Raw genomic sequence first — 26,066 nt, 5'->3', positions numbered from 1 at the left:
TGAAACCGCATGTGGAACTAAGGTTGGTAAGCAGGTGACCTTGAGACGAGGAGGTTTTCCTGCAGATGTTTCTGTGCTTTCGATCTCTCCCACTCTGAGTGGTCAGCCCCTCAGTGACCCTCTGGACATGGTGATCACAGGTGAGAATGTCAAGAGCTGGCATACAGACTGGATGTACCAGGACGTGGAAGCCCCAGGTGGTGGTGTGGGAGATGAGAGAAGGGTGCTTTTCATGGAGAGAAACTGACTTGGTGAGAGTTGCATCTGAGAGGCAAAGATAGAGGAGAAGCAAGTATAGACCACCTGTTATGACAGAGAAGACAGAGGCAGGGGCTGAGAGAGAGGAACTCAGAGATGGAGATAAAGAGTGAAGTAAGAGACACAGACAGAAAGGTAGCAGAGAGGGTGCCTTTCCACCCTGACTTTGCTCAGAGACAAGAAACAGTTTAGGAGCCTGGTTTCCATTTTAACTCTACACTCTCTTCTCTACTCAAAGAACCCAAGGATACACCATGTATCTACCCAGGACTTCATGACCAGGTTGGTCTGTCTCAGGCTGTTTCCCCAGGAGCCCTGTGTCCCCATGCCCCGGGTGATGCACAGATACTGTGTTCACTCAGATGTGGCTTCGTTCCAGGTGGTTGAGCCACACTGTGCCCCAGGACACCAAGGTCCCTGGTGACGGAGCCAAACGCCAGCTCCTGTATGAGTTCTCATGCTGTATTTTCAAGCCCACGTGCAAGGTCACACCAAACGTTGTAAGATTATCATGGTCAAAGCCCACAGAGAGATGGAATCAGAGAGAAAACAGAGTCAATGAAAAGCAGAGGCAGAAACACAGTTGCTGTGTGCACACACAGAAAATAAGCCAGAGGGACTGGGGGCTGTGGGAGAAACATGAAAAAATAAAGGTAAATAGAAAAAGGGATAGAAAATTAATGAGAAAGAAGGGATGGTTCTTTGGCCCATTTTTTGATTGGGTCATTTATTTTTCTGGAGTTGAGCTGTAGGAGTTGCTTGTATATTTTTGAGATTAGTTGTTTGTCCGTTGCTTCATTTGCTATTATTTTCTCCCATTCTGAAGGCTGCCTTTTCACCTTGCTAATAGTTTCCTTTGTTGTGCAGAAGCTTTTAATTTTAATTAGGTCCCATTTGTTTATTTTTGCTTTTATTTCCAATATTCTGGGAGGTGGGTCATAGAGGATCCTGCTATGATGTATGTCGGAGAGTGTTTTGCCTATGTTCTCCTCTAGGAGTTTTATAGTTTCTGGTCTTACGATGAGATCTTTAATCCATTTTGAGTTTATTTTTGTGTATGGTGTTAGAAAGTGTTCTAGTTTCATTCTTTTACAAGTGGTTGACCAGTTTTCCCAGCACCACTTGTTAAAGAGATTGTCTTTAACCCATTGTATATTCTTGCCTCCTTTGTCAAAGATAAGGTGTCCATATGTGCGTGGATTTATCTCTGGGCTTTCTATTTTGTTCCATTGATCAATATTTCTGTCTTTGTGCCAGTACCATACTGTCTTGATGACTGTGGCTTTGTAGTAGAGCCTGAAGTCAGGTAGGTTGATTCCTCCAGTTCCATTCTTCTTTCTCAAGATCGCTTTGGCTATTCAAGGTTTCTTGTATTTCCATATAAATTGTGAAATTATTTGTTCTAGCTCTGTGAAGAATACCGTTGGTAGCTTGATAGGGATTGAATTGAATCTATAAATTGCTTTGGGTAGTATACTCATTTTCACTATATTGATTCTTCCAATCCATGAACATGGTATATTTTTCCATCTATTAGTGTCCTCTTTGATTTCTTTCACCAGTGTTTTATAGTTTTCTATATATAGGTCTTTAGTTTCTTTAGGTAGATATATTCCTAAGTATTTTATTCTTTCCATTGCAATGGTGAATGGAATTGTTTCCTTAATTTCTCTTTCAGTTTTCTCATTATTAGTGTATAGGAATGCAAGGGATTTCTGTGTGTTGATTTGATATCCTGCAACCTTACTATAATCATTGATTAGTTCTAGTAATTTTCTGGTGGAGTCTTTAGGGTTTTCTATGTAGAGGATCATGTCATCTGCAAACAGTGAGAGTTTTACTTCTTCTTTTCCAATTTGGATTCCTTTTATTTCTTTTTCTGCTCTGATTGCTGTGGCCAAAACTTCCAAAACTATGTTGAATAGTAACGGTGAAAGTGGGCACCCTTGTCTTGTTCCTGACTTTAGAGGAAATGCTTTCAATTTAGAAGACATACAGATGGCTAACAAACACATGAAAAGATGCTCAACATCACTCATTATCAGAGAAATGCAAATCAAAACCACTATGAGGTACCATTTCACGCCAGTCAGAATGGCTGTGATCCAAAAGTCTACAAGCAATAAATACTGGAGAGGGTGTGGAGAAAAGGGAACCCTCTTACACTGTTGGTGGGAATGCAAACTAGTACAGCCACTATGGAGAACAGTGTGGAGATTCCCTAAAAAACTAGAAATAGAACTGCCTTATGATCCAGCAATCCCACTGCTGGGCATACACACTGAGGAAACTAGAAGGGAAAGAGACACGTGTACCCCAATGTTCATCGCAGCACTGTTTATAATAGCCAGGCATGGAAGCAACCTAGATACCCATCAGCAGATGAATGGATAAGAAAGCTGTGGTACATATACACAATGGAGTATTACTCAGCCATTAAAAAGAATACATTTGAATCAGTTCTAATGAGATGGATGAAACTGGAACCTATTATACAGAGTGAAGTAAGCCAGAAAGAAAAACACCAATACAGTATACTAACGCATATATATGGAATTTAGAAAGATGCTAACAACAACCCTGTGTACGAGACAGCAAAAGAGACACTGATGTATAGATCAGTCTTATGGACTCTGTGGGAGAGGGAGAGGGTGGGGAGATTTGGGAGGATAGCAGTGAAACATGTATAATATCATGTATGAAACGAGTCGCCAGTCCAGGTTCGATGCACGATACTGGATGCTTGGGGCTGGTGCACTGGGACGACCCAGAGGGAGGGTATGGGGAGGGAGGAGGGAGGAGGGTTCAGGATAGGGAACACAGGTATACCTGTGGCGGATTCATTTTGATATTTGGCAAAACTAATACAATATTGTAAAGTTTAAAAATAAAATAAAATTTAAAAAAAGGGGGGATGGGACAGAGAAGCCCTAAAAATAAGAGACTTGTAAGGGTGGATGGGTGTAAAGATTGAGAAAGATGGTGATGTGGGGTGGATAATAGGGATAACAAAAGAGACCCAGAGAGACAGAGAAGCAGAGGAAGTCATGAAAGTGGAAATAGATGATAGATAGATAGGTAAAATGATGGATGAACATATACATAGATGATAAAATAGGTAGATAGATACATACATAAAAAGGTAGATAGATGGTGGAACGATGGATGGATATATAGATAGATAATAAGATGGGTAGATAGAACGGTGGATGGAGATATAAACAGATAGTAGAATAGATAGATGAATAATGCTGAAAGATAGAGACGAGATAGAGAATGAGCACCTCAGAATCAAAGAAGACAGATCAAATCAACCAATCCAAGGAGAAGTAGAGAGAGTTAAAAAAAAAAATACAAGAAGGAAAAATATTAGGAGGGAGGCAATTTCAGAGACCTAGAGAGAGAAAGTAGGAGAGAGATAGGGGAGAATTACAGAGTGAGAGCAAGAGAGAGAGAGAGAGTTGAGAAGAACCAAGGGTGTGAATTCTCAGTTCAGGGGTGAAGGACATGGGATTCGGGAAGAGACTGTCTCACGAAAGTGCCTCTCCTTCTTCTAGGTCTGTCCAAAAAACCCTCTCTCTCAGCCCAGAGGGGCCAGTGGTGAGGTCAGGGGAGAATGTGACCTTGGTCTGCAGCTCTGAAAGCGCCTTTAACCAGTTTCATCTGCTCAGGGAGTGGGACGAACTTGGGCGACTGCTCGCTGGAGGGTGGGGCTCCCATGGAGCACTCCAGGCAGAGTTCCCTCTGGGTCCTGGGACCCCAGCCCACAGCGGGGTCTACAGGTGCTACGGCTCCTTCACTCGCTCTCCCTACTCGTGGTCAGACTTCAGCGACCAACTATTCCTGTCTGTCACAGGTGAGGAACCTCTTCCTGGCCCATGCTTTGTTGTTCCTGTTCAGTCGCTAAGATGTGTCTCACTCTTTGTGACCCCATGGACTGCAGCACAACAGACTCCTCTGTCCTGCACGACAAACTTCTCTGTCCTTCACTTTTTCCCCTCATGGATCGCAACTTTGTCATGGTGAAGGGGCTTGTGCAACTCAATGAAGCTATGAGCCATGTCGAGCAGGGCCACCCAAGCCTGACGGGTCATAGTGAAGAGTTCTGACAAAATGTGGTCAGTTTTGTTGTGCAGTATTCTTGCCTCCAGAACCCCATGAAGAGTCCCATGCTTTACAATACACTAAATCACATTGTGGTGGCCCAAAAGGCAGTTTGACTTTTCCCACAACATCTTACTGTATCACTGAGCTCTACCTCAAGGGATCCATGCTGGCATCAGGGGACCTTAGGGCTTCTGGAGAAATGGAGGCGATGAGAACCAGAGAGGAAGAGAGATGGTAGATGGCATCTCAACCCTCTTGCACCTCCTGTATGGATGCTCCACATCAGAGTCCTGTCTATCCAGGCAAATAAAGAAAAGGTTCCGGGTGGACCCAGGAGGAGGAGTGGGTGGGCTCATTTGGGAGGATGAAGATTGCATTGGCCCCTTGCTCTTAATGTTTCCCAATAGCACCTATGACATACAGGTGATTTTCCAATTAAGGAGCATAGATACTCATTCCTGGTGCAGAGAGGATGTCTCTTGCTTATAGCTGTCTTTCATCACCAGGCATATCCTTCACGCCTCCTTCCACCATCTCTTCTCTGGGATGGAAGGTCTACTCAATGCATTGACGAGGAGGGGCCAGATCTCCTTTCCCCCATCAGTGCTCTGAGAGATGACAGAGTCAAGGACAGGCAGGAGGCCAACCTTCCAGAAACAAGAGGCCTCCTATGGGGGGGGGGGGCGAGGAAGGTTACTGTTCACCCCTTCTGGCTTTTTTCCCCTAGGATCCACTACAAGGACATGCCCATCAACCATGGATCCACACACCACTGAAGGTAAGCAAGACGGTTTCCTGCTCAGCAAATTTCTGAGAAGAAAAGGGTCCCTGTGTGAGTGTTGGTTCTACTACCTCCCATTTCTGTGACTTTGGGCTCCGCAACGTCCCTGTCATGTCAGCATTTGAGATCATAGTCCGTATGAGAACCAGAGGGGGTATTGAGTTTCTCATTCTCTGGGACTGGGAATTTCTAAATTGAACAGAGTGACACAGAGTGACTTGACCCCATGCTTAAGGGAGATGCTTACCCTCCCTCCACCAGTATCTTTGGGGAAGGATGGGGGGGGGACAAGGGGAGAGTTTTAGGGAGCACCTTCAATATGTGCTATTCCTCTGTTAGTATTTTATGAACTAAACATTCCACAGTTCAGAAATAGAAGTGTCGTGTCTTCTTGAGGATTCCATTCCAGGTATATGTGGATGGAGGGGGAAATATATGCAGGATTAAAGCAGTCCCCATTCATGCAAAAACACCATGCCTTGTCATATGGGGCAGCAGAGAAAAACTGCATGGGAACCAGGGGGACCTGGTTTCAGACTGCTGCTGGTCTTGCATGGCCTCCTTACTTCATCCACTGCTAACATCTCTCCTGGATGCTTTGGTACCTCCTGGGAGGTGGAGACCATAATGATCAGGTTGAGAGCTGCTGACACACTTTGACACAAGGATACAATAACTCCTGTGTGTAGGGGCAGGGTGTATGCAATGAATAACCAGACCTTCTTCCGTTGGCTTGTTGGCAGAATCACAGCTTCCTCAAGGCCACTCCAGCCAGCTGCACCTTCTCCTTAGGCTCTCCGTAGCCTTCATCTATACCAGCATCTTCCTCACTGTTCTTGTCTGTCACTGGTTACCCATAAAGTAAGTATGAAGAGCCAAACTGTCACTGGTGTTCTACGCAAAATCATAAGTCTGAGGAGGGAAGCACAGCGTAATCTGACACAGGGGGAGGTGGGCTCATAGCAGAGAATGGCGTTTCACTTCCTGTAGGTTAAAAACTGATTTCCATTGTTGTAAACCCTGAATGAATATCTTCCAGAGAACTATGGAACCCTGTTCTTTTTATGAAAATATGTGTTAATTTATTCTTAGCTGCATCAGGTCTCAGCTGCAGCATGAGGGATCCTCACTGCTGTGCTGGGGTGCCGTTCAAGGCTCCAGAGCTCGCGGGCTCAGCAGTTGCAGCATTGAGGATAGTTGCTTCAAGGCATGTGGGATCTCAGTTCTCACACCCAGGATAGAATGCACACTCTCTGCACTGGAAGGTTGACCCTTAATCCCTGGGCCACCAGGGACATTCTAAGGCCTGTTCTTCCCTCCAACCACAGCAATCTGTTCTTCTCCACTCTATGATCTTGGGAATCTGCTGATACACATTAGAGAATGGTCCATAACAGGAGATGTAGGATGGGCTCCGTGGATTTCCACAGATTCCTGAGAGAGTCCGTCAGTGGCTGGGCTTGTATATGGGATGTTGACTTTTTTTTTTTTAATTTAGTGGAGTAGACAGACTCAGCAACCTGGGGCACACCCCTGCTTTTTTTGGCTTTGATGTCCCGACAAAGATATAGAGGTCTACAAGAATCACCCCCATCCCAAGAGTCTTGACTCTCTTCCATTCTCATATGTTGCCATCATGGAAGGAGAGCCCAAAGAAGACAGAACAGTGAATGGTGAGGTGAGTCCTCCCAGACTAAACCCTTGCCATAGCCCGAGCCCCTCCAATGCCCAATGCCCCAGCCTTCGAAGATCACATTTCATTCCATCATTCACATCTCCTTCCTTCAGGACCCATAAGCAGAGGATGTGATATTCACCCACTTGGATCACAGGACCCTCTCTCAGACAGTGTTCACTCCCACTCCCCTGGGCCTCTTGCACCTCTTCGCCAAGACCAGTATCTATGAGGAATTCGATGTAAACCAAGACCATGCTGACCCTGACCTGGCCCCATCCTTTGAGCACACAGAGTGTTATAAATTGAAGAGCTACATCTCTTTTTAAAGGATGTGCCCTCTTTTTAAACGGCACTCCTTCTCATCCTCCAAAGCAGCCCAGCAGCTCTGAAGTTAAGAGTGGAGTCCAAGAATTATAGGATCGACTTCAAAAATCCCACCACCTCTTAGTAATTCCTGGCCTTTCTAATACTCTATTTTAACTATCTAACCTTTTGGGAGAATTTATTCTAATCAATTGCACATACAGGGTAGGTTACCATAATTATCCTACTTTTTTGAAAATTCCAGTAAAGCATAAAAATTTAGAAGTTGAGTCTTCAAATTATTCAGTTTAAAATAAAAGAAAGCCAATTAAAAAAAACCTGTGTTCAGTAATAGTTTACAAAAATAAACTTGTTTACAAGACAGAAACAGATTTGTAGACTTACAGAACAAACAGTTACAGAGGGGAAGGATGAGGGGGAGAGATAGACTGGAAGTTTAAGATTGACATGTGCAGACTGCTATATTTAAAACAAAATGCTTTCCATGAAACAATAACAAAAGCAATGCAAGTTGTCCAAATAAAAGATGAAGTATATTCTGTTTGAGATATCCAGTGTGGTGCCACTTGCCACAGGAGGCTGTGTGTGTCTTCATGCTAAGTCGATCAGTCATGTCCGACTCTTTGCGAACCCATGACGTTGTGTAGCTCGCTAGGCTCCTCTGTGCATGGGATTCTCCCAGTAAGAATCCTGGAGTGGGTTGCCATTCCCTTCTCTAGGGGACCTTCTTGACCCAGGGATCGAACCTACGTCTCTCATGTCTCTTGCATTGGCAGGAGGATTCTTTACCACTGAGCCATCGGGGAAGGCCCCTCAACTTTTTCCCAGCTGTGTGCACTGAGGGTGCTGGGATTCCAGGGGTACAAGCAGGACAACAAGATCCCCCTCAGTCTGGATCTGCACTGGCCGATAAAGTACTTACCCAGCCACGTGGTACAGACAATGACTCTACGTGTATATGAAGTAAACCATTAAGTTCTTTAGTCACACCCACCACATTTCAAGTGCTCAGTAGCATCATGTGGCCAGGTGCCATGGTGCTGGACAGAGCAGATGTTTTAAAATTCCCATAATCAGAGAGAATTCTACTGGACATTCCACTCCAGATCACTGAGGGCTACAGAGAGAACAGTTGCCCCAGGGAGGCTTTGCACATGTTATGTTAATCCATCAATATTTGCATGTTTTGTCTTTTTTGCTTCTTTTCACCAAAGCCAAGGATTTGAGAATCTTGTGCCTTTTAAGTTATCAACTGTTGGCACAATGTGGCTTGGCTAAACCAAGCGGGGGCCTGAAGAGGATAACACCATGAGGACCCCGGTGTGAACTGAGCTGGCCAATGGGGTGAAAATCAAGCTCCACGGAGCCTTAGTTGCTCATTGAGCTCTGTGTGTGTGAAGTCTCTCCTGGCTTAGAACTAAACCACCCAAGAACTCTTTTACCAAGAAATGTCAAGATTGCTTAAAGTGAAGACATTCTGGGGCTCCTGTGTTGCTACTATCACTGTTTCCATTTTTTCCCCCTAATTATCCTTATTTGTTTTTGGCCTTTAGGTGCAGGGACCAGATATCATAATCTTCCTTTTTCTGAATGTTCACAGTGTAGACATGCACCCCAGTTATTCTTATATATCTTCTTTTAAAAAAATAATTGAATGTTAGCATTTGATGCCTATATTCTGCAGAATCTAAGTTCTTCAACCAACTACAGAAGATGGGTTAACCTAGGTCATGGGTGTATTTCTGCTGTGTGGCACCAATGCCTGGTACATAGTAGGTGCTCTGCAATAATTTATGAAATGACCCAAGATGAGAGGTAAATTCCATTTCTGGAGGGGACAGGGAAAATAAAGTTCTGAGTCCTATTTGGAGCCAAACTGTCCAGGGCTGATTCAGAATGAGAACCTGGGTCCCACCCTCTGGAGCAGGGGATTAGACCAGGCAGAAAGAGAAAGAGCTGAGACCTCATGTCTGGGTGAGATGCCTCCTGAGCCCTGTCTGGAGACATCAGCACTGGGTCCAGAGAGGGGCCACACCCTGTTGTGAGTCTATGGCCGTGGGAGTCCTGAGGGGCGGCAGCAGCCCCCCAGGGACCACATCCTGTTTGTCCTCTAGGGCCCCGTGGTCTCCTCATCTGTACAGAGCAGGGAGGGGGGCAGCTGGGCACTCAGAGCTGCAGACATGTCTTCCATCTTCTCTGAGCTTTTCTTCCTCGGCCAGTTGTGCAGAGCAGGGAGGGCACCACAGGAGGGCATGGGACACCCACCCTGCCCCCAGTTCATGGGAACCTCAGGGTTCAGACAGCGTGAGGGGCCAGGGATCCTGATGGGGAGAGAATTAGCCCAAGCTTTCGGCGGCAAATCTTTCACTTGAGGGCTGAGTCTGGGCCAGAGGACCCCGAACCCTGCAGGTGAGTCCTCTCACTTGATTCCCAGGAACTTGGTGGGGGCAAGGCAGGGCACTGGGATTCTAGAGTGATGCTGGTGAAACCTGGAAGGGCTCATGAGATGAGCTGGGGAGTGAGGGGTGGGGAAGTCCTGGGACTCAGCCTCTGATTTCCTTCCAGGGACCTTCCACAAACCCACCATCTGGGCTGAGACTCTTTTGGGAAGCTCAGGGTGCCCATGTGAATACACTGTATGCAGAGTTGGAATGTGAGAGTGAGTACACAGACCATCAGGGAGTATGCTGCGGTTGGCCTGCATTATTTGGAGAAGGAAATGGCAGTGCATTCCAGTGTTCTTGCATGCAAAATCCCATGAACATTGGAGCCTGCCAGCCTACAGTCCATAGGGTTGCATAGAGTCAGACACGGCTGAGTGACTTCATTTTCTTTCATCTTGTTTTAAAATTTATTTATTTACTGGTTCCATTTTTTAATCTCATCATACACATATTTTATTGAAATATAGTTGACTTACAATGTTTCAGTTGCACAGCAATGTGATTTTCAGTTATACAAGCACCATACATTATTTTTCAGATTATTTTCCATTTTAGGTGATTACAAGATATTGACTATAGTTCTCCATGCTATACAGTAAATCTTTTTTGCTTGTTGCATACCTTTTTTTTTTTAATTAGAAATCTAGCATTGTATTCATACTTCTATTTTTAAATGTATGGTATATTCCACGTCAGTGTTATGCTACACTGAGAGTGAAAGCATGATGCCAAAATCCCACCATGTCCATGATAAAAGTAAATGGAAAACAATGGCAATGTTAACTGTGGGAGGAAATATTGAATCCCATTATTTTACTGGTGGGCTTTCCTAGTGACACAGATGATAAAGAATCTGCCTGCAATACAGGAAACCTGACTCAATCCCTTGGTTGGGAAGATCTCCTGAAAATGGAAATAGCAACCCACCCCAGCATTCTTGCCTGGAGAACCCCCATGGACAGAGGAGCCTGGCAGGTCACAGCCCATGGGATCAGAAAGAGTCAGACTATTCTCAAGGCTCTGAACTTAAAAGGTGTAACACTTTCCCATTCGTATAGAGATAAAAAGTGACAGAACGGACAGAACCTTTTGTCTTGTTAGGGGCTTAAAGGGACATTATGACCAGACCTGCATGGACAGCTTCAAGAACAAAGGATTCCAGGATGAAAAGATTTCCACAGTGGAGGGGACATAAGTATAGCTATGGCTGATCCATGTCGATGTATGGCAGAAACCATCACAGTATTATAATTGCCCTTAATTAAACATAAATAAATTAGGGGGGAAAAAAGCTTGCAACAGGGCTTCCCTGGTGGTCCAGTGCTTGGAAATCTGCCTGCCCATGTGGGGGACACAGGCCCGATCCCAAGACCGAGAAGATTCCACATGCCTCAGGGCTGTTAAGCCTGTGGGCCTCAAGCTCATGTGCCTAGAATGGGCGCTCCACAACAAGAGAAACCGCAGCGAAAAGAGACCCTGCACACAGCAAAGAGCAGCCCCTCTTCCCACAACTAGAGAAAGCCTGTGCACAGTGACAAAGACCCAGCACAGCCATTAACTAGTTAATTAAAACACTGCAACAACCAGCAACACCTCCTCCTCTTTTAGTGTGTGTGTGTGTGTGTGTGTGTGTGTGTAAGTGTGAAAGTGTGAGTTCACACATGGGTGTTTAATCGGTATTGTTCTCTTTTCTGGAATTTTCTTCCCCATGGGCTAGGGTTATTTTACATTCAGTAAACACTGTTGGAACATCCCTCTCACTCCCCAAGAAGCCCATCTAACTCAGGTAAGATGATTCTTTGGGGCACAAGTTCACAATCTCCTTGGTCTGCTGGCTTTCCAAATAAAGTCACTATTCTTTTCCTGAGGACCTCATCACTCTGTCCCTTGACAAACAATGTGAGGTTGGACTCAGAGCACGTTCATGAGACATTAGCAGAGACGTCATTCATTTTAGACAAAATCCATAGACGTCACTCTCACAATTGATACCTGTGGTTTAAAAGAAGATACGCAGATGGCCAACAGGCATATGAAAAGATGCTCAGCATTGCTCATTAGCAGAGAAAGGCAAATCGACACTGCAAGGAGGCACCACCTCACACCGATCAGAATGGCCATCATTAGACAGTTGATGAATAACATGCTGGACAGAGTGTGGAGAAGAGGGAATCCCTCTTACACTGTTGGAGGAGTGGAAACTGGTGCAGCCACTGTAGAAAACAGTATGGAAGTTCCTCAAAAAAAGTAAAAACAGTTTCCATATGATCCAACAATTCCAGTCCCTAGCATATATCTGGAAGAAAAAAAAACTATACCTTGAAAAGATTCATACACCCCTATGTCTATAGCAACAAAACTTACAATATCCAAGACATGGGAACAGCCTAATTGTCCATCAACAGATGAATGGATAAAGAAGATGTATATGCTTATACACACAGAGAATGGAATACCACTCAGACATTAAAAAAATGAAATCATACCATTTGCAGCAGCATGGGTGAACCTGGAGATTAACACATTAAGTGAAGTAGACAGAAAGAGAAAGACAATTTTCTGTGATATCACCCATGTGTGGAATCTAAAAGGAACATATCAATGAAACAGGAACAAACTCATAGAGAATAGGCTTGTGGTCGCCAAGGAGGGAAGAACTGTGATCTTGGGATTAGCAGATGAAATCTATTTATACATAGAATGGATAAAGAATGAGGTCTACAGTATGGCACAGGGAATTTTATTCAGTATCTTGCCATAAATCACAATGGAAAAAATATATATGTCAAGCTGAATCAATTTGCTGTACAGCAGAAATGAACTATACTTCAATAATTTTTTTTAATTTTTTAAAATTTGTGGTATCTATATCTGCAATGAAACATTACATGGCAGTAAAAATGCACAAACTGAAATGACAAAGAATACAGATCAATTCTGAAACATGATATTAAGTAAATAAGAGGAAATTTTAAGAAAGTTGACTGTACTGTTACTCCATTACATACATAATGATCAAGAGGAGACCAGATTTATTACTTACAAAGCATCACTAATCTTAACAACCCCCACCCCCAGTAAAATTGTGTGGAATCGCTGCCCTTACTGAGGTTCTTTCCTGTCTATGAACAACAGCTGAACTGGATGTATGTCTGCCCTTGGAGTCCTGAAACAGCTGGGCAATTTTGCCCCAGTTTCGAGTTGATTGCTGTGGACACACCCCTCACTCAAGCATTCTGGAGCTTGGAAGTCTCTACTTGACATATTTTGTGTTCATGAGTATCTAGTAAGCAAGGTTGTCCACCTTTGAAGGCAGAACAAATCCCCCTCCCAAAAAAACACCACAGTCATCTTTACACACATTATCTTTGTGCACATGTGTGGTCCTTGGATTGGAAAGGGAGGAAGAAAGAGAGATAGAGAGAGTGTTGTGTGTGCAAAGTTTCCACTCACAGTCACGAAATAATTTCAGATGAAGAAGAGTCAGAGAAAGACAAATATCACATGATATCATTTATTTGTGACATCTAAAAACATGAACTTATTTACAACACAGACTCACAAAGAATGAACTTAATGTTACCAAGGGAGATAGTGTCAGGAGGAGGTTAGATTGGAAGTTTGGGACTTACATATACACACGGCTATATTTAAAATGCATGACCACAAGAACCTACTGTATAAAACAGAGAATTCTACTTAATATTCTGTAACTCCCTAAGTGGGAAAAGAACTTGAAAAGCAATAGATGTATGTACATGTATAAGTGAGTCACTTTGTTGTACACCTGAAATTAACACAGTTAGTTTCTTAAACACACATATTACGATGTAGAATTTTTAAATATTTTCAGAGAACCATAATTTGCAAGTCTGGTCCTCTCATAAGAATGCAGAATAAAAGTCTCTATTAATGAGTTTTTAATTGGCAACCTGCACAGAGCCTGACATACGAGGAGGGAACATGTGATTTCTCTTCTGCAAAGAGTTAAGGTTAATGAGATTTATCAAGAGCTTGGGCAAAGCATCCTGCATGGTATACACTGAATCACCATTTCTACTTCCTAAAGGCGGTAAGATCTGTTTGAATCTTCTTAGGTTAACAGTGTTTAGGGAAACAAAAAGTGATGTTTGGATCATGAGGTGTGCTCTGTGATGCGGCTCAAGTCAGACTTCCATCCCTGGCATGAGAAGAGGCTGGTCATCTTCCCATGTGACATGAGCCAGGCGAAATGTACCAACACCGCCCACCTTCTGCTCAGTTCTGCCTCCTGTCTCACAGAAGCCGAGCCATGTGCCCCACACTCCTCAGCCTCCTGAGTCTCAGTGAATCCAGAAAGACACGGTTGGAGAGGGTTATGGTGGAAATCGGGGGATCCTCGCATCACTGACCAGGTTCCCTGCATGAAGGTGCAAGGAGTGTGGGGTCCATCAGGACAAGCCATCTCTGATGTGGTTTTCTTCTAGGGTTCTGTGTCAGTCTCAGGATCTGGGCAGCTGTGGGTGGGTCCTCCCCATCCCTTATTTCTCTATTGAGCAGAGTAGTTGGGGCTGATGCAGATGATACTGGGGGCTGGGGTGAGTCCCCTGTCGATGCAGTGAGAGCCGTGTGCCCTGTGGATCCCAGGTCTTCCTATTGGCCTTGATACTCATCTTCACTCTCCCCAGAGGTTAGCCCACCTCTGGACTCTGGACCTGAAGGCACATTGTGAAGTCTGGGAGCTGGGAGCTAGGCCCACTGGGTGCCATTTCTATCATGAGAGGGGAGCAAGAGGCTCCACCCCACAGACCCTCCCCTACAAGCTGGCTCCTGGCATCTCCAACTGGCCCTTAACAACAGGATCTGCAGGACCGCCCTCTAGACCTGACCCCAGGGAAGGATCTGCTCATCAGGCAGGGCCACCTGGACCTTGTCACACATTTGATGTAGGTTAGCTAACAAAGGAGCCACGTTCAAGCTTTATTTCCTTCTTTTCAGTCAAGTGGCTCTATCACTTGTTACCTGTGTCACTGTTAGTCACTCAGTCGTGTCCGACTCTTTGCGACCCCACGGACTGTAGCTCACCAGGCTCCTCTGTCCATGGGATTCTCCAGGCAAGAATACTGGACGGGGTTGCCATTTGCTTCTTCAGGGGATCTTCCCTACCTGGGGACTGAACCTGCTCTCCTGCCTTGCAGGAAATTTCTTTACCGTTTGAGCTACAGAAAATCCAACAGGGAAGCACTCTCATTTCTTTTCCATGTGTCAGTTTTTTTGTGGTGTTTTCTTTTGCTTGCATCGCACAGCGTGCAGGATCTCAGTTCCATGATTAGGGACTCAACCTGGGCCCTTAGCAGAGAAAGTGCTGAGTCCTAATGACCGGACCACCCAGGAATCCCCAGTGTTTTGTGTTCTGAGTGAGTTTTCAACATTTTATCAACAAAACAAAACAAACAAAAACAACAACAACAACAACAACAAAAACATTTTGTCAACCCAAGGAGTTATTCTTCTGATAAGAATCACTGCTGAGAAACATATTCTTAGAATCTCCATGATGTCTGTCCTGGGTTGACTGTGTCTCTGTCTGTCCCCAAGCCCCAGGTGTCCTTGAATATCAGAGTGATGCATTTTAGGGTTGGTGCCTTGGAAGAATTGAAGGGGAAGCACTCTAACAAGACCAGTGGGGAGAGGGGACCATTCCTGTTTTCCTCTCAAAACCTGTGCCTCCTTCTCTCCTAGGTGAATATGACAACCTCTCTTTGTCAGCCTGGCCAAGCCCCATGGTTCCCTTAGGACAGACTGTGACTCTTCAGTGTCACTTCTGTTCTCCACTTAAGAGATTCAGACTGTTCAAAACAGATGGGACAAGTTTGCCCGAGCTCCAGGGACATCATTTCAACACCTTCACCCTTGGCCCGGTGACCAGAGAACATGCAGGGTCCTACACATGTTCCAGATTGTCCAGGTCTCTCCCTGTGTTTTCCAGAAGCAGTGACCCCCTGCAGATTGTGGTCACAGGTAGGAGGGGTCCAGTCCAGCCTGGGACAGCCATCTATGCAGGCAATCACATCCTAGGTCCAAGTTCCTTATGTGGTCCAAGATTTACTCAGGATTTCCAGCCAGGAATGAACCAGGAAAGAGAAACCACTCTGAGAGTTTAAACTCAGGGTGTTGAATAGATGGGGTGCTCCAGCAAAGAAAGGAGGAGTCTCCCTAGGCATTAGTTAGACAGGATGCTGCTACTGCCTGCCACCAGGGAGGATGGGGAACGACCCTGATCCAGCACCTGACACCCAGTAGGGAGCTGTAATCCCATATAAAGGAGCTGGAGCCCCAGGGAGGAGTCCCAGGAATGTCTCCAGAGGCATGAGGTGGGGTCACAGATGGGGAAATGTTCCCTTTTTTCTCCACCTCCTTTCCAATCTCCTGCCAGTCATCACCCACATTCTAGATGAGTGTGAACAGAGACAGAATGCATCGTCAGAACCACCCAGCTCCCCACCACACATATTAGGGACAGGATGAAGCTGAGAGCATGGCAACCCAGTCCAGTATTCTCGCCTGGAGAATCCTATGGACAGAGGAGCCTGGCAGGCTATGGTTCATGGGGTTGCAGAGAGTTGGACAGGACTGAAGTGTCTGAGTATGCATGCATGAAGCTGAGAGCAGCTCCAACAGCTAAACAGTTTACAATAAATATAAAAGAGGCTGGAGGTTTTGAGCAAAGAGAAACAGAAAAGCATGAGCCAGAACCTGAGAACAAGGCTAAAGAAAATGCAACAAAACACACAGGAAGGGTAATTGACTTTGATGGTTCACAGGGACATTTTTCACACCTTCAGATGTCAGGGGAAACGCTGAGGTGGGGTGACTCACTGAAGCTCACAAGCTCTTTGCTCCTAGGTGTGTTCACAAAACCCTCCATCTCAGCCCACATCAGCCCCCTCATGCGTGCAGGAGAGAATGTGACCCTATGCTGTCATTCACAGCTGTTGGACAAATTTATCCTTCACCAAGAAAACAGCACAGGACATTTCCAGAGACATGGAGAGATGCTCACTCGTGGGCATGCCCCAGCTGACTTCGTCATTGGCCCCATGACTTTGGCGAGTGCAGGCACCTACAGATGCTACGGCTCTCTCAGACACTCCCCCTATAAGTGGTCAGCTCCCAGCGATCCTGTGGACATCGTCATCACAGGTGAGTGTGGCCAGACCAGTCCCTTCTGCTCTCTGTGTCACAGAAGGTCTGGTGTCTAGTCCAGCATCAGTCCTGGGAGAGAATGACAGGCATGCAGAGACACTCACAAACTCGGGAGAGGGAACAAACCAGAGAGAGAGGAGGTGTGAAAGCAGAAGGGAAAAGAGAACAGAGTCCCTGCCATGTGCTAAGGAGAAGACACAGCTGGTGACAGAGTGAAGGAGCAAGAATGTGAAAGAACGACCAACGGAGAAAAATGTACCAGAGCAGGGACCCGGGCAATTCCCCACTCAGGCAGCCAATGATGGTTGGTTAAGGGGTTGGTTTCCTGCTTTCATGTCAGAGCTCCCTTGCTCTGTCAGCAGCACACTGTGGTACCAGACGCCCTTGCAGTCTGGCCCCTGGGTGATCGAGATGGAGGTTGACACCCTGAAGTTGCTCAGCCTTGTGGTTTAATGCATCCTTCTGCACAAAGGGGGGGGGGTGGTCCCCCCAACCCTCCCACTAAGGAGTCATGTCCAGCCCCTGGGATCGTGCAGGACAGCACTGAACACTCCCTTAAGAATGAGGTGGTCAAAGACCCTGTGAGATTCTGGCAATTTCCACTCCATAATGTCTGCTTCTGGGTCAGTACCATGTTTTCTGATGGTCCCAGCTGTAGTTAGTAGATTGTTTTTCAAGAACAGCCCATTCTGGTTGATTTTTTAAATCTATTTTTTCTTACTTATTTTTGTTGAAGTTTAGTTGATTTAAGATGTTGTTAATTCCTGTTGTACAACAGAATGATTCAGCTATTCATATACATATATTTTTTTTAAAAAGGATATTACTAGTTTGCATTCCCACCAACAGTATAAGAGGTTTCCCTTTTCTCCACACCCTCTCCAGCATTTATTGCTTGTAGACTTTGGGACAGCAGCCTTGCCGGGGTCCAGCCCCGGTGGACCCAGGGAAATTCAAAGGGGAGACGGCTTCAGAGATCAGGAAACAATAGGTCAATTAAGCGTTTATTAAAGATATAAAGAGTGGTTAAATAGGGATAGCTCAGTGAGAAAATTCAGTGGAGAAAAGAGGCTGAATAACTTGGTTTACGTGGAAAGCTAATAAAATTCCAAAATAAGGAATTTATGTCACCTACATAGGCCGCAGGCGTCCTTCCATTCTCCTGAAGGAGAGGAGACACTAAGGCCTCCCCGGTCAGATCTTAGAAGCCCAGGCATAATTAGTAGGCTTGACGAGCCTCCACGTTCCAGATGGGGATTCAGCCAGAAGGTGAGAGAAAGAACGACATGGGGAGACCAGTCTTTCGAGGAACTGATCCCATTTTTTGTTTTTATACACTGAGTCTGTTTTTATACACTGAGATGTTATACAAAAGTCACACGGGGTAAACAGTCCTGATTTTTATTAAAGTCAGGTGCTTCATACAAATGTATACAGAGGTCTTAGGGGTGTTACATCATCTTCTGGTCAGGGGGCCTGCTGACGATTTATGACCCTCTCCTTGTGACAGCAGCCAGTCAACCAGAACACTTATTTCTCCAGGGGTGATTATTTTTAAAACAGATGCCACCTTCCGAAGGTACCAGATAAAATTACATTCCTATAGGGTGAGGGTGTAGTGGGTTATAATTAAGGAAAGAATTTGCTTAGCCTAAGGTCTAACATGATTAATATCAAAGGTTAATACTTATTTCTTCTATATATTCATTAATGTGTATAAGGGCAGGGGATGTGGAGACTTAGCAGCAAACATTGGCTCAACAAATGAAAAACCCTTCACCAACACAATTTCTAATCAGCCCACTATACTTATACTAATAGTTTTCTAACTTCTCTAAAAACCTGTTTTTAGAAGGTTTAAAGCATCTCATGCCTATCACGGTTGGGAGGCTGTGAACAATCACATATGGCCGGACAAGCCTGTCAGGCAGGCTAGAGAACCTTCAGAGGAGTTTGTAGGTTGAAACACTCCTATCATGCCCAGGAATTATTATTAACTGGAGCTCTAAGTTAACTCCTTCTCCAAAAGAGATGGTGGGGGACAGCCCCTCGTAAAGTCAGAGGTGTAGGTGAGAGCACAAGGTAGTAAAGTAGGCAGACTCTGGTTTTGGGGGTAGATGCTCGAGAATTTCTAGGGGGACTCCTCAGGCTCGATCCCGCCTTTGCTTATGCCAAGCCTCCTTCCTCATGACCTTTGCCACGGGCGGAGTTCCTCACTCTGCCTCCCCGGCAGCAGCCATTCTGACTGTATGAAATGGTTCCCCATTGTGGTTTTGATTTGCATTTCTCTGATAATGAGTGATGTTGAGCATCTTTTCTTGTGTTTGTTAGCCATCTGTATGTCTTCTTTGGAGAAATGTCTATTTTGTTCTTTGGCCCATTTTTTGATTGGGTCCTTTATTTTTCTGGAATTGAGCTGCAGGAGCTGCTTGTCTGTTTTTGAGATTAATTCTTTGTCAGTTGCTTCATTTGCTATTATTTTCTCCCATTGTGAAGGCTGTCTTTTCACCTAGCTTATAGTTTCCTTTGTTGTGCAGAAGCTTTTAATTTTAATTAGGTACCATTTGTTTATTTTTGCTTTTATTTCCAATATTCTGAAAGGTGGGTCATAGAGGATCCTGCTGTGATTTATGTCGAAGAGTGTTTTGCCTATGTTCTCCTCTAGGAGTTTTATAGTTTCTGGTCTTACGTTTAGATCTTTAATTCATTTTGAGTTTATTTTTGTGTATGGTGTTAGAAAGTGCTCTAGTTTCATTCTTTTACAAGTGGTTGACCAGATTTCCCAGCACCACTTGTTAAAGAGATTGTCTTTTCTCCATTGTATATTCTTGCCTCCCTTGTCAAAGATAAGGTGTGCACCCCAATGATCTCCTCACTTGGAGACAAATAAAAGCCCTACTAATCAAGCTGAAAATTTGGTCTCTCAACAGGGGTTGCCTCCGAGTCCTGAATACATTCTCCTGGCAATGCTCAGTCTTTTGGCCTGTACCTCCCCCTGCTCAAGCTTGGACTAACACCCAACCCCCCTCTATTACAGGTGGTCGAATGGACGAAGAGAGGACCAATCATTTCAACTAATGACTCTATACATATGCTTTCTCCCTTGTACATGAAAGGGCCTTCACACCCTGGGAAGGAAAGAAAACTAATTAATATTTCTCTAGGCTATGAAGTCCTTCCCTTGTGCATGGGCCCAGCAAAATTGTGCATAAACGTCAGCCGACAAATTTGGGCTGACAAATTTGGGCTTTTGTCCTGCCTCCAAAAGAAGAGTTTCAGACACTGCTTGGATTATTTACTGCCCTTTCTTTGTCTGTAAACCATGTTTATACTATTGAAACTTTAGGGAAAGAGTTAGGGAAAGAACAAAGAACTTTATGCAAAGGGTTTACTTATAAAAACTTTACTTATACTCCCATTCCTTGGGACAAATGTCAAACCAAATCAAGAAAATCAATGTTTGTGGCTAATCATACTATTGTTGATTGGGGACCCCATGGTATGTGGTTATCTGACTGCTCAGATGATATTAACAACACTGTGTGTGATATGGAAGGTCACTGACACTATGATGGAACATTACTATGACAAACGACTTCTTGAGTGGCTTGACCGTGGATTAGCCCCACCTCCTCCTAAGATCGTCCCCCATAAACAGAGTGGGCCTGAACAATGGGCCATTTGGAAACTTGCTGCGAGCATCAGAGCACAGAAGAACTTGGAACTTGGACCGGACATTTCATAAGGACCAGTCGTCATAGTACCTATTTCTTTCGCTACAGTCAGTCATATTTTATACAGGCCTGTGTCCCAAATCCTTTTGTTATAGCCATAGAAAATTTACAATTTAATAAGACTTTTGCGTTCTGTAACTTGTATTAATTGCAAACTATATACTTGTATTAAAAAAAAAAGATAAGGTGTGCATAGGAGTGTGGATTTATCTCTGGGCTTTCTATTTTGTTCCATTGATCTATATTTCTATCTTTGTGCCAGTACCATACTGTCTTGATGACTGTGGCTTTGTAGTAGATCCTGAAGTCAGGCAGGGTGATTCCTCCAGTTCCATTCTTCTTTCTCATGATTGCTTTGACTATTCGAGGTTTTTTGTATTTCCATACAAATTGTGAAATTATTTGTTCTAGCTCTGTGAAAAATACCCTTGATAGCTCGATAGAATTGCATTGAATCTATAGATTGCTTTGGGTAGTATACTCATTTTCACTATATTGATTCTTCCAATCCATGACCACAGTATATTTCTCCATCTATTTGTGTCCTCTTTGATTTCTTTCACCAGTGTTTTATACTTTTCTATATATAGGTCTTTTGTTTCTTTAGGTAGATATATTCCTAAGTATTTTATTCTTTTCATTGCAATGGTGAATGGAATTGTTTCCTTAACTTCTCTTTCTATTTTCTCATTATTATTGTATAGGAATGGAAAGGATTTCTGTGTGTTGATATTATATCCTTAAACTTTATTATATTTCTTGATTGGCTCTAGAAATTTTCTGGTGGAGTCTTTAGGGTTTTCTATGTAGAGGATCACGTCATCTGCAAACAGTGAGTTTTACTTCTTCTTTTCCAATTTGCATTCTTTTATTTCTCTTTCTGCTCTGATTGCTGTGGCCAAAACTTCCAAAACTATGTTGAATAGTAGTGTTGAAAGTGGGCACCCTTGTCTTGTTCCTGACTTTAGTGAGAACAGTGTGGAGATTCCTTAAAAAACTGGAAATAGAACTGCCTTATGACCCAGCAATCCCACTGCTGGGCATACACACCGAGGAAACCAGAATTGAAAGAGACACGTGTGCCACAGTGTTCATCACAGCACTGTTTATAATAGCCAGGACATGGAAGCAACCTACATGTCCATCAGCAGATGAATGGATAAGAAAGCTGTGGTACATATACACAATGGAGTATTACTCAGCCATTAAAAAGAATACAACTGAATCAGTTCTAATGAGGTGGATGAAACTGGAGCCTATTATACAGAGTGAAGTAAGCCAGAAAGAAAAACACCAATACAGTATACTAATGCATATCTATGGAATTTAGAAAGATGGTAACAATAACCCTGTATGCGAGACAGCAAAAGAGACACAGATGTATAGACAGTCTTTTGGACTCTGTGGGAGAGGGCGAGGGTGGGATGATTTGGGAGAATGGCATTGAAACATGTATAATATCATATAAGAAATGAATCGCCAGTCCAGGTTCAATGCATGATACAGGATGCTCATGATACATGATATAGGATACAGGGCTGGTGCACTGGGATGACCAGAGGGATGGTATGGGGAGGGAGGTGGGAGGGAGGCTCAGGATGGGGAACACGTGTACACCTATGGCAGATTCATGTTGATGTATGGCAAAACCAATACAATATTGTAAAGTAATTAGCCTCCAATTAAAATAAATGAATTTATATTAAAAAATTAAAAAAAATCTCAGTTCTGGAAACAGATCATTAAAAAAGGATATTAAATGACACTGCATTTTAAAAATTATTTATTTTTTTTAAAAAGGATTTTAAACAACACCCATATTTAAAGTTATGTTTGAATTTTTCCCTGTACTGGGTATCTGTTACTGTGGGTCTTTCTCTCCTGCCAGTGGGCGGCCTTCTCACTGCAGTGCTTCTCTTGTTGCACACTTCCGGCTTTAGTCCTATACTTAGGACTAGAGTTACTTTGTGCTCTAAGATCAAGGTCTCCTCCTTCCAGGTCTGTCCAAGAAACCCTCTCTCTCAGCCCAGGGGTGCCCCGTGGTGAGGTCAGAAGAGAATGTGACCTTGGTCTGCAGCTCCGAAAGTGCCTTTGACCAGTTCCATCTGCTCAGAGAGGGGCAGAACCTTGGGTGCCCACTTGCTGGAGGGTGGAGCCCCCATGGAGCACTCCAGGCAGAGCTCCGTCTTGGTCCTGGGACCCCAGCCCACAGCGGTGTCTACAGGTGCTACGGCTCCTTCACTCACTCTCCCTACTCGTGGTCAGACTCCAGCGACCCACTGTTCCTGTCTGTCACAGGTGAAGAACCTCTTCCTGGCCCATGCTTTCTTGTTGCTGTTCCAGCTTGCTGCCGCTAAGCTGTGTCCAATTCTTAGTGACCCCCTGGACTGCAGCACAACAGACTCCTCTGTCCTTCAGTATCTCCACTATGTACCACAGCCTTGTCCTGGTGAAGGGGCTTGCATAACTCAACGAAGCTATCAGCCATGTCATGCGGGGCCACCAAGACTGACGGGTCATAGTGAAGAATTTGAACAACATGTAGTCCCCTACAGGAGGAAATGGCAACCCACTCCAATGTTCTTGTTTCCAGAACCCCAAGAAGATTCCCATGCTTCACAATGCACTAAATCACATTGCGTTGGCCAAGAAGTCCATTTGGGTTTTTCCATAACATCTTACTCTATCACTGAGCTCTATCTCTAGGGCTCTGTGCTGGTGTCAGGGGAACGTTAGGGCTTCTGGAGAAATGGAGGCAATGAGAACTAGAGAGGAAGAGAGATGGTAGATGGGATCTCAATCCTCTTCCACCTCCAGTATGGATGCTCCACATCAGAATCCTGTCTATCCAGGCAATAAAGAAAAAGGTCAGGGTAGACCCAGGAGGAGGAGAGGCTGGGCTGATTTGGGAAGATCAGAGATTGCATTGGCTCCTTGCTCTTAGTCTTTTCCCAGAAGCAGCTCTGACATACAGGTGATTTCCCAATTAAGGAGCATAGACATTCATTCCTGGAGCAGAGAGAATGTCTCTAGCTTACACCTGTCTTTCACCACCAGACATATCCATCCCACATCCTTCCACCATCACATCTCCAGGATGGAGGGTCTACTCAACGCATTCACGGGGAGGAGCCAGAAGGTCTCCCCTCATCCCATCAGTGCTCTGAGGGATGACAGAGTCAAGGACAGCCAGGAGGTCAACCTTCCAGAAAGAATATTCCTCATTCAGTCAGTATGAGGAAGGTTACTTATTCACCCCTGTCTTTTTTCTCCTAGGATCCACTACAAGTACTTGCCAATCAACCACGGATCCACATACCACAGAAGGTAAGCAAGACGGTCTCCTATCTCAGCAAATTTCTGAGAAGACAGAGGGTTCCTGTGTGAGTGTTGGCTCTGCCACCTCCCAGCTCTGTGACTTTGGGCTCCTCAACGTCCCTGTTAAGTTAGCATTTGAGACCATGGTCTGCAGGAGACCCACAGGGGGCATTGAGCTTCTCATGCTCTGTGACTGGAAATTTCTAAACTGGAGAAGTGGGTCAGAGTGACCTGACCCCATGCTTAAGGGAGATGCTTACCTTCCCTCCACCAGGATCTTTGGAGATGGATGTGGGAGGACAAGGGGAGAATTTTAGGGAGCACCTTAAATATGTGTTATTCCTCTGTTAGTGTTTTATGAACTAAGCATTCCACGGTTCAGATATATAAGTGTCATGTCTTCTTGAGGATTCCATTCCAGGTCTATGTGGATGGAGGGGAAATGTATTGTGCATTAACGTGGTCTCCATTCATGCAAAAATGCCATGCCTTGTCATACGGGGCAGCAGACAATAATTGCTTCGATGCCCAGGAGACCTTGATTCAGACCTCAGCTGGTCTTGCACAACCTCTTTACTTTATCCACTGCTAGCATCTCTCTTGGATGTTTTGGTACCTCCTGGGAAGTGGAGACCATAACTGGTCAGGTTGACAGATGCTGACAGTTTGACACAAGGATACAATAAATCCAGTGTGTAGGGGCACAGCCTACTCAACAAATAATCAGATTTTCTTCCACTTGCTTGTTGGTAGAAGCACCGCTTCCTCTAGAACACTCCAGCACGTGGTACATTGTCCTTGGGCTTGTCATAGCCTTCACCTCTACCAGCATCATCCTCGCTGCTCTTGTCTGTCACTGGTTTTCTACCCAAAATCGTAAGTCTGAAGGTGGCGAGCTCAGCATCATCTGACCCAGTGGGAGGTGGACTCATAGGAGAGAATGGAGTTTTCACTTCCTGTAGGTTAAAAACTGATTTCTGGTGTTGAGATCCCAGATGGAACATCTTCCAGAGACCCATGGAACCCTGTTCTTTTTATGAAAATATGTGTTGATTTATTCTTGGCTGCATCAGGTCTTGGCTGCAGCATGGGGGATCCTCGTTGTGGAGCTGGGGTGCAGTTCAAGGCTGCAGAGCTCGTGGGCTCAGCAGGTGCAGCACGTGGGGCTTAGTTGCTCCAAGGCAGGTGGGATCATAGTTCTCCCACCAGGGATAGAGCCTGTGGCCCCTGCACTGGATGGGAGGGGGTGGGTGTCTTAATCCCCGGGCCACCAGGGACATTCCAAGCCCTGTTCTTCTCTTCAACCACAGCCATCTGTTCTTATTCCCTACATGATCTTGGGAATCTGCTGTTACACAGAAAAGGATGGTCCATAACAGAAGACATAGGATGGGCCCATGGGTTTGCACAGGTTCATGAGACAGTCCGTGAATGGCTGGGCTTGTATATGGTTGTTTGTGTGTATGTGTGTGTGTGTGTGTGTGTAGTAGACAGTCTCTACACCTGGGGTATACCCCTGCCTTTTTCTGGCTTTGATATCCCCATCAAAGATACGGAGGTCTGGAATAACTGCCTCCACCCTGAAGAGCCTTGACTCTCTTCCATTCGCAGATGTTGCCATCATGGAAGGAGAGCCCAATGAAGACCGAACAGTAAACAGCGAGGTGAATCCTCCCAGGCCAAACCCTTGCCATAGCCTAAGCCCTTCCAATGCCCAATGCCCCAGCCTTCGAAGATCACGTCTCAGTCCATCATTCACACCTCCTTCCTCTCAGGATCCTGCAGCAGAAGACGTGATATACGCCCACCTGAACCACGGGACCGTCTCCAAGAGACTGTTCACTCCCGCTCCCCTGAGCCACATGCATCCCTTCACTGAGCCCATTATCTATGAATAATTCAATGTAAACCAAGACCATGCTGAGCCCTGACCTGGTCCCAGGCTGTGAGCACATAGAGTGTTACAAATTGAGGACTTAGATCTCTTTTTTAAGGGGTTCCTCCGTGGAAACTCCTACTCCTCCAAAGCAGCCCAGCAACTTTGAGGTAACAGTGCAGTCCAAGAATTATAGGATCGTCTTCAAAAATCCCACAACCTCTTAGTAATCTCCTGGCTATTCTAGGACTACATTTTATCTATCTCACCATTTGGGGAGAAGGTATAATCAATCACACATCTGGTAGGTTACTATGATCATCCTACTTTTTCTAAAGTTCCAATAAAGCATAAAAAAATT

At 44.8% G+C, this 26,066-nt stretch overlaps 3 protein-coding genes and 1 pseudogene across 3 annotated transcripts in view; all 4 read left to right on the top strand.

The window, feature by feature from the left end:
• The window catches only part of KIR3DL2 (killer cell immunoglobulin-like receptor, three domains, long cytoplasmic tail, 2), a 55,954-nt gene extending 48,865 nt beyond the window's left edge, over positions 1-7,089 (top strand). Inside the window, 1 exon segment of the mRNA NM_001098089.1 lies at positions 7,056-7,089. Within this exon segment, the coding sequence (NP_001091558.1) occupies positions 7,056-7,062 (7 nt within the window). The 3' untranslated portion in view covers positions 7,063-7,089.
• The window catches only part of LOC132342757 (killer cell immunoglobulin-like receptor 2DL4), a 10,094-nt pseudogene extending 2,400 nt beyond the window's left edge, over positions 1-7,694 (top strand).
• Positions 1-26,066, top strand: part of KIR3DS1 (killer cell immunoglobulin-like receptor, three domains, short cytoplasmic tail, 1) — a 154,830-nt gene that overhangs the window by 88,834 nt on the left and 39,930 nt on the right.
• LOC614781 (putative killer cell immunoglobulin-like receptor like protein KIR3DP1) lies at positions 6,783-26,066 on the top strand. The gene is made up of 8 exons (XM_059877337.1): positions 6,783-6,824; positions 15,256-15,592; positions 16,478-16,774; positions 22,510-22,809; positions 23,788-23,838; positions 24,583-24,705; positions 25,441-25,493; positions 25,605-26,066. The coding sequence occupies exons 1-8, from the start codon at positions 6,783-6,785 to the stop codon at positions 25,725-25,727; spliced, it is 1,326 nt and encodes a 441-aa protein (XP_059733320.1). The 3' UTR covers positions 25,728-26,066.

Source organism: Bos taurus, chromosome 18 (genome assembly GCF_002263795.3).
Source record: "Bos taurus isolate L1 Dominette 01449 registration number 42190680 breed Hereford chromosome 18, ARS-UCD2.0, whole genome shotgun sequence".
Lineage (NCBI taxonomy): Eukaryota > Metazoa > Chordata > Mammalia > Artiodactyla > Bovidae > Bos > Bos taurus.
This window is presented reverse-complemented; position numbering and strand designations above follow the sequence as displayed.

Bases quoted from the DNA above. Each gene is read 5' to 3' on its own strand.
- LOC614781 (XM_059877337.1), top strand. From the start codon at position 6,783: ATGGAAGGAGAGCCCAAAGAAGACAGAACAGTGAATGGTGAG. The intron at 6,825-15,255 runs GTGAGTCCTCCC...TAACAAGACCAG, and splicing joins ACAGAACAGTGAATGGTGAG to TGGGGAGAGGGGACCATTCC. The intron at 22,810-23,787 runs GTGAAGAACCTC...TTTTTCTCCTAG, and splicing joins ACTGTTCCTGTCTGTCACAG to GATCCACTACAAGTACTTGC.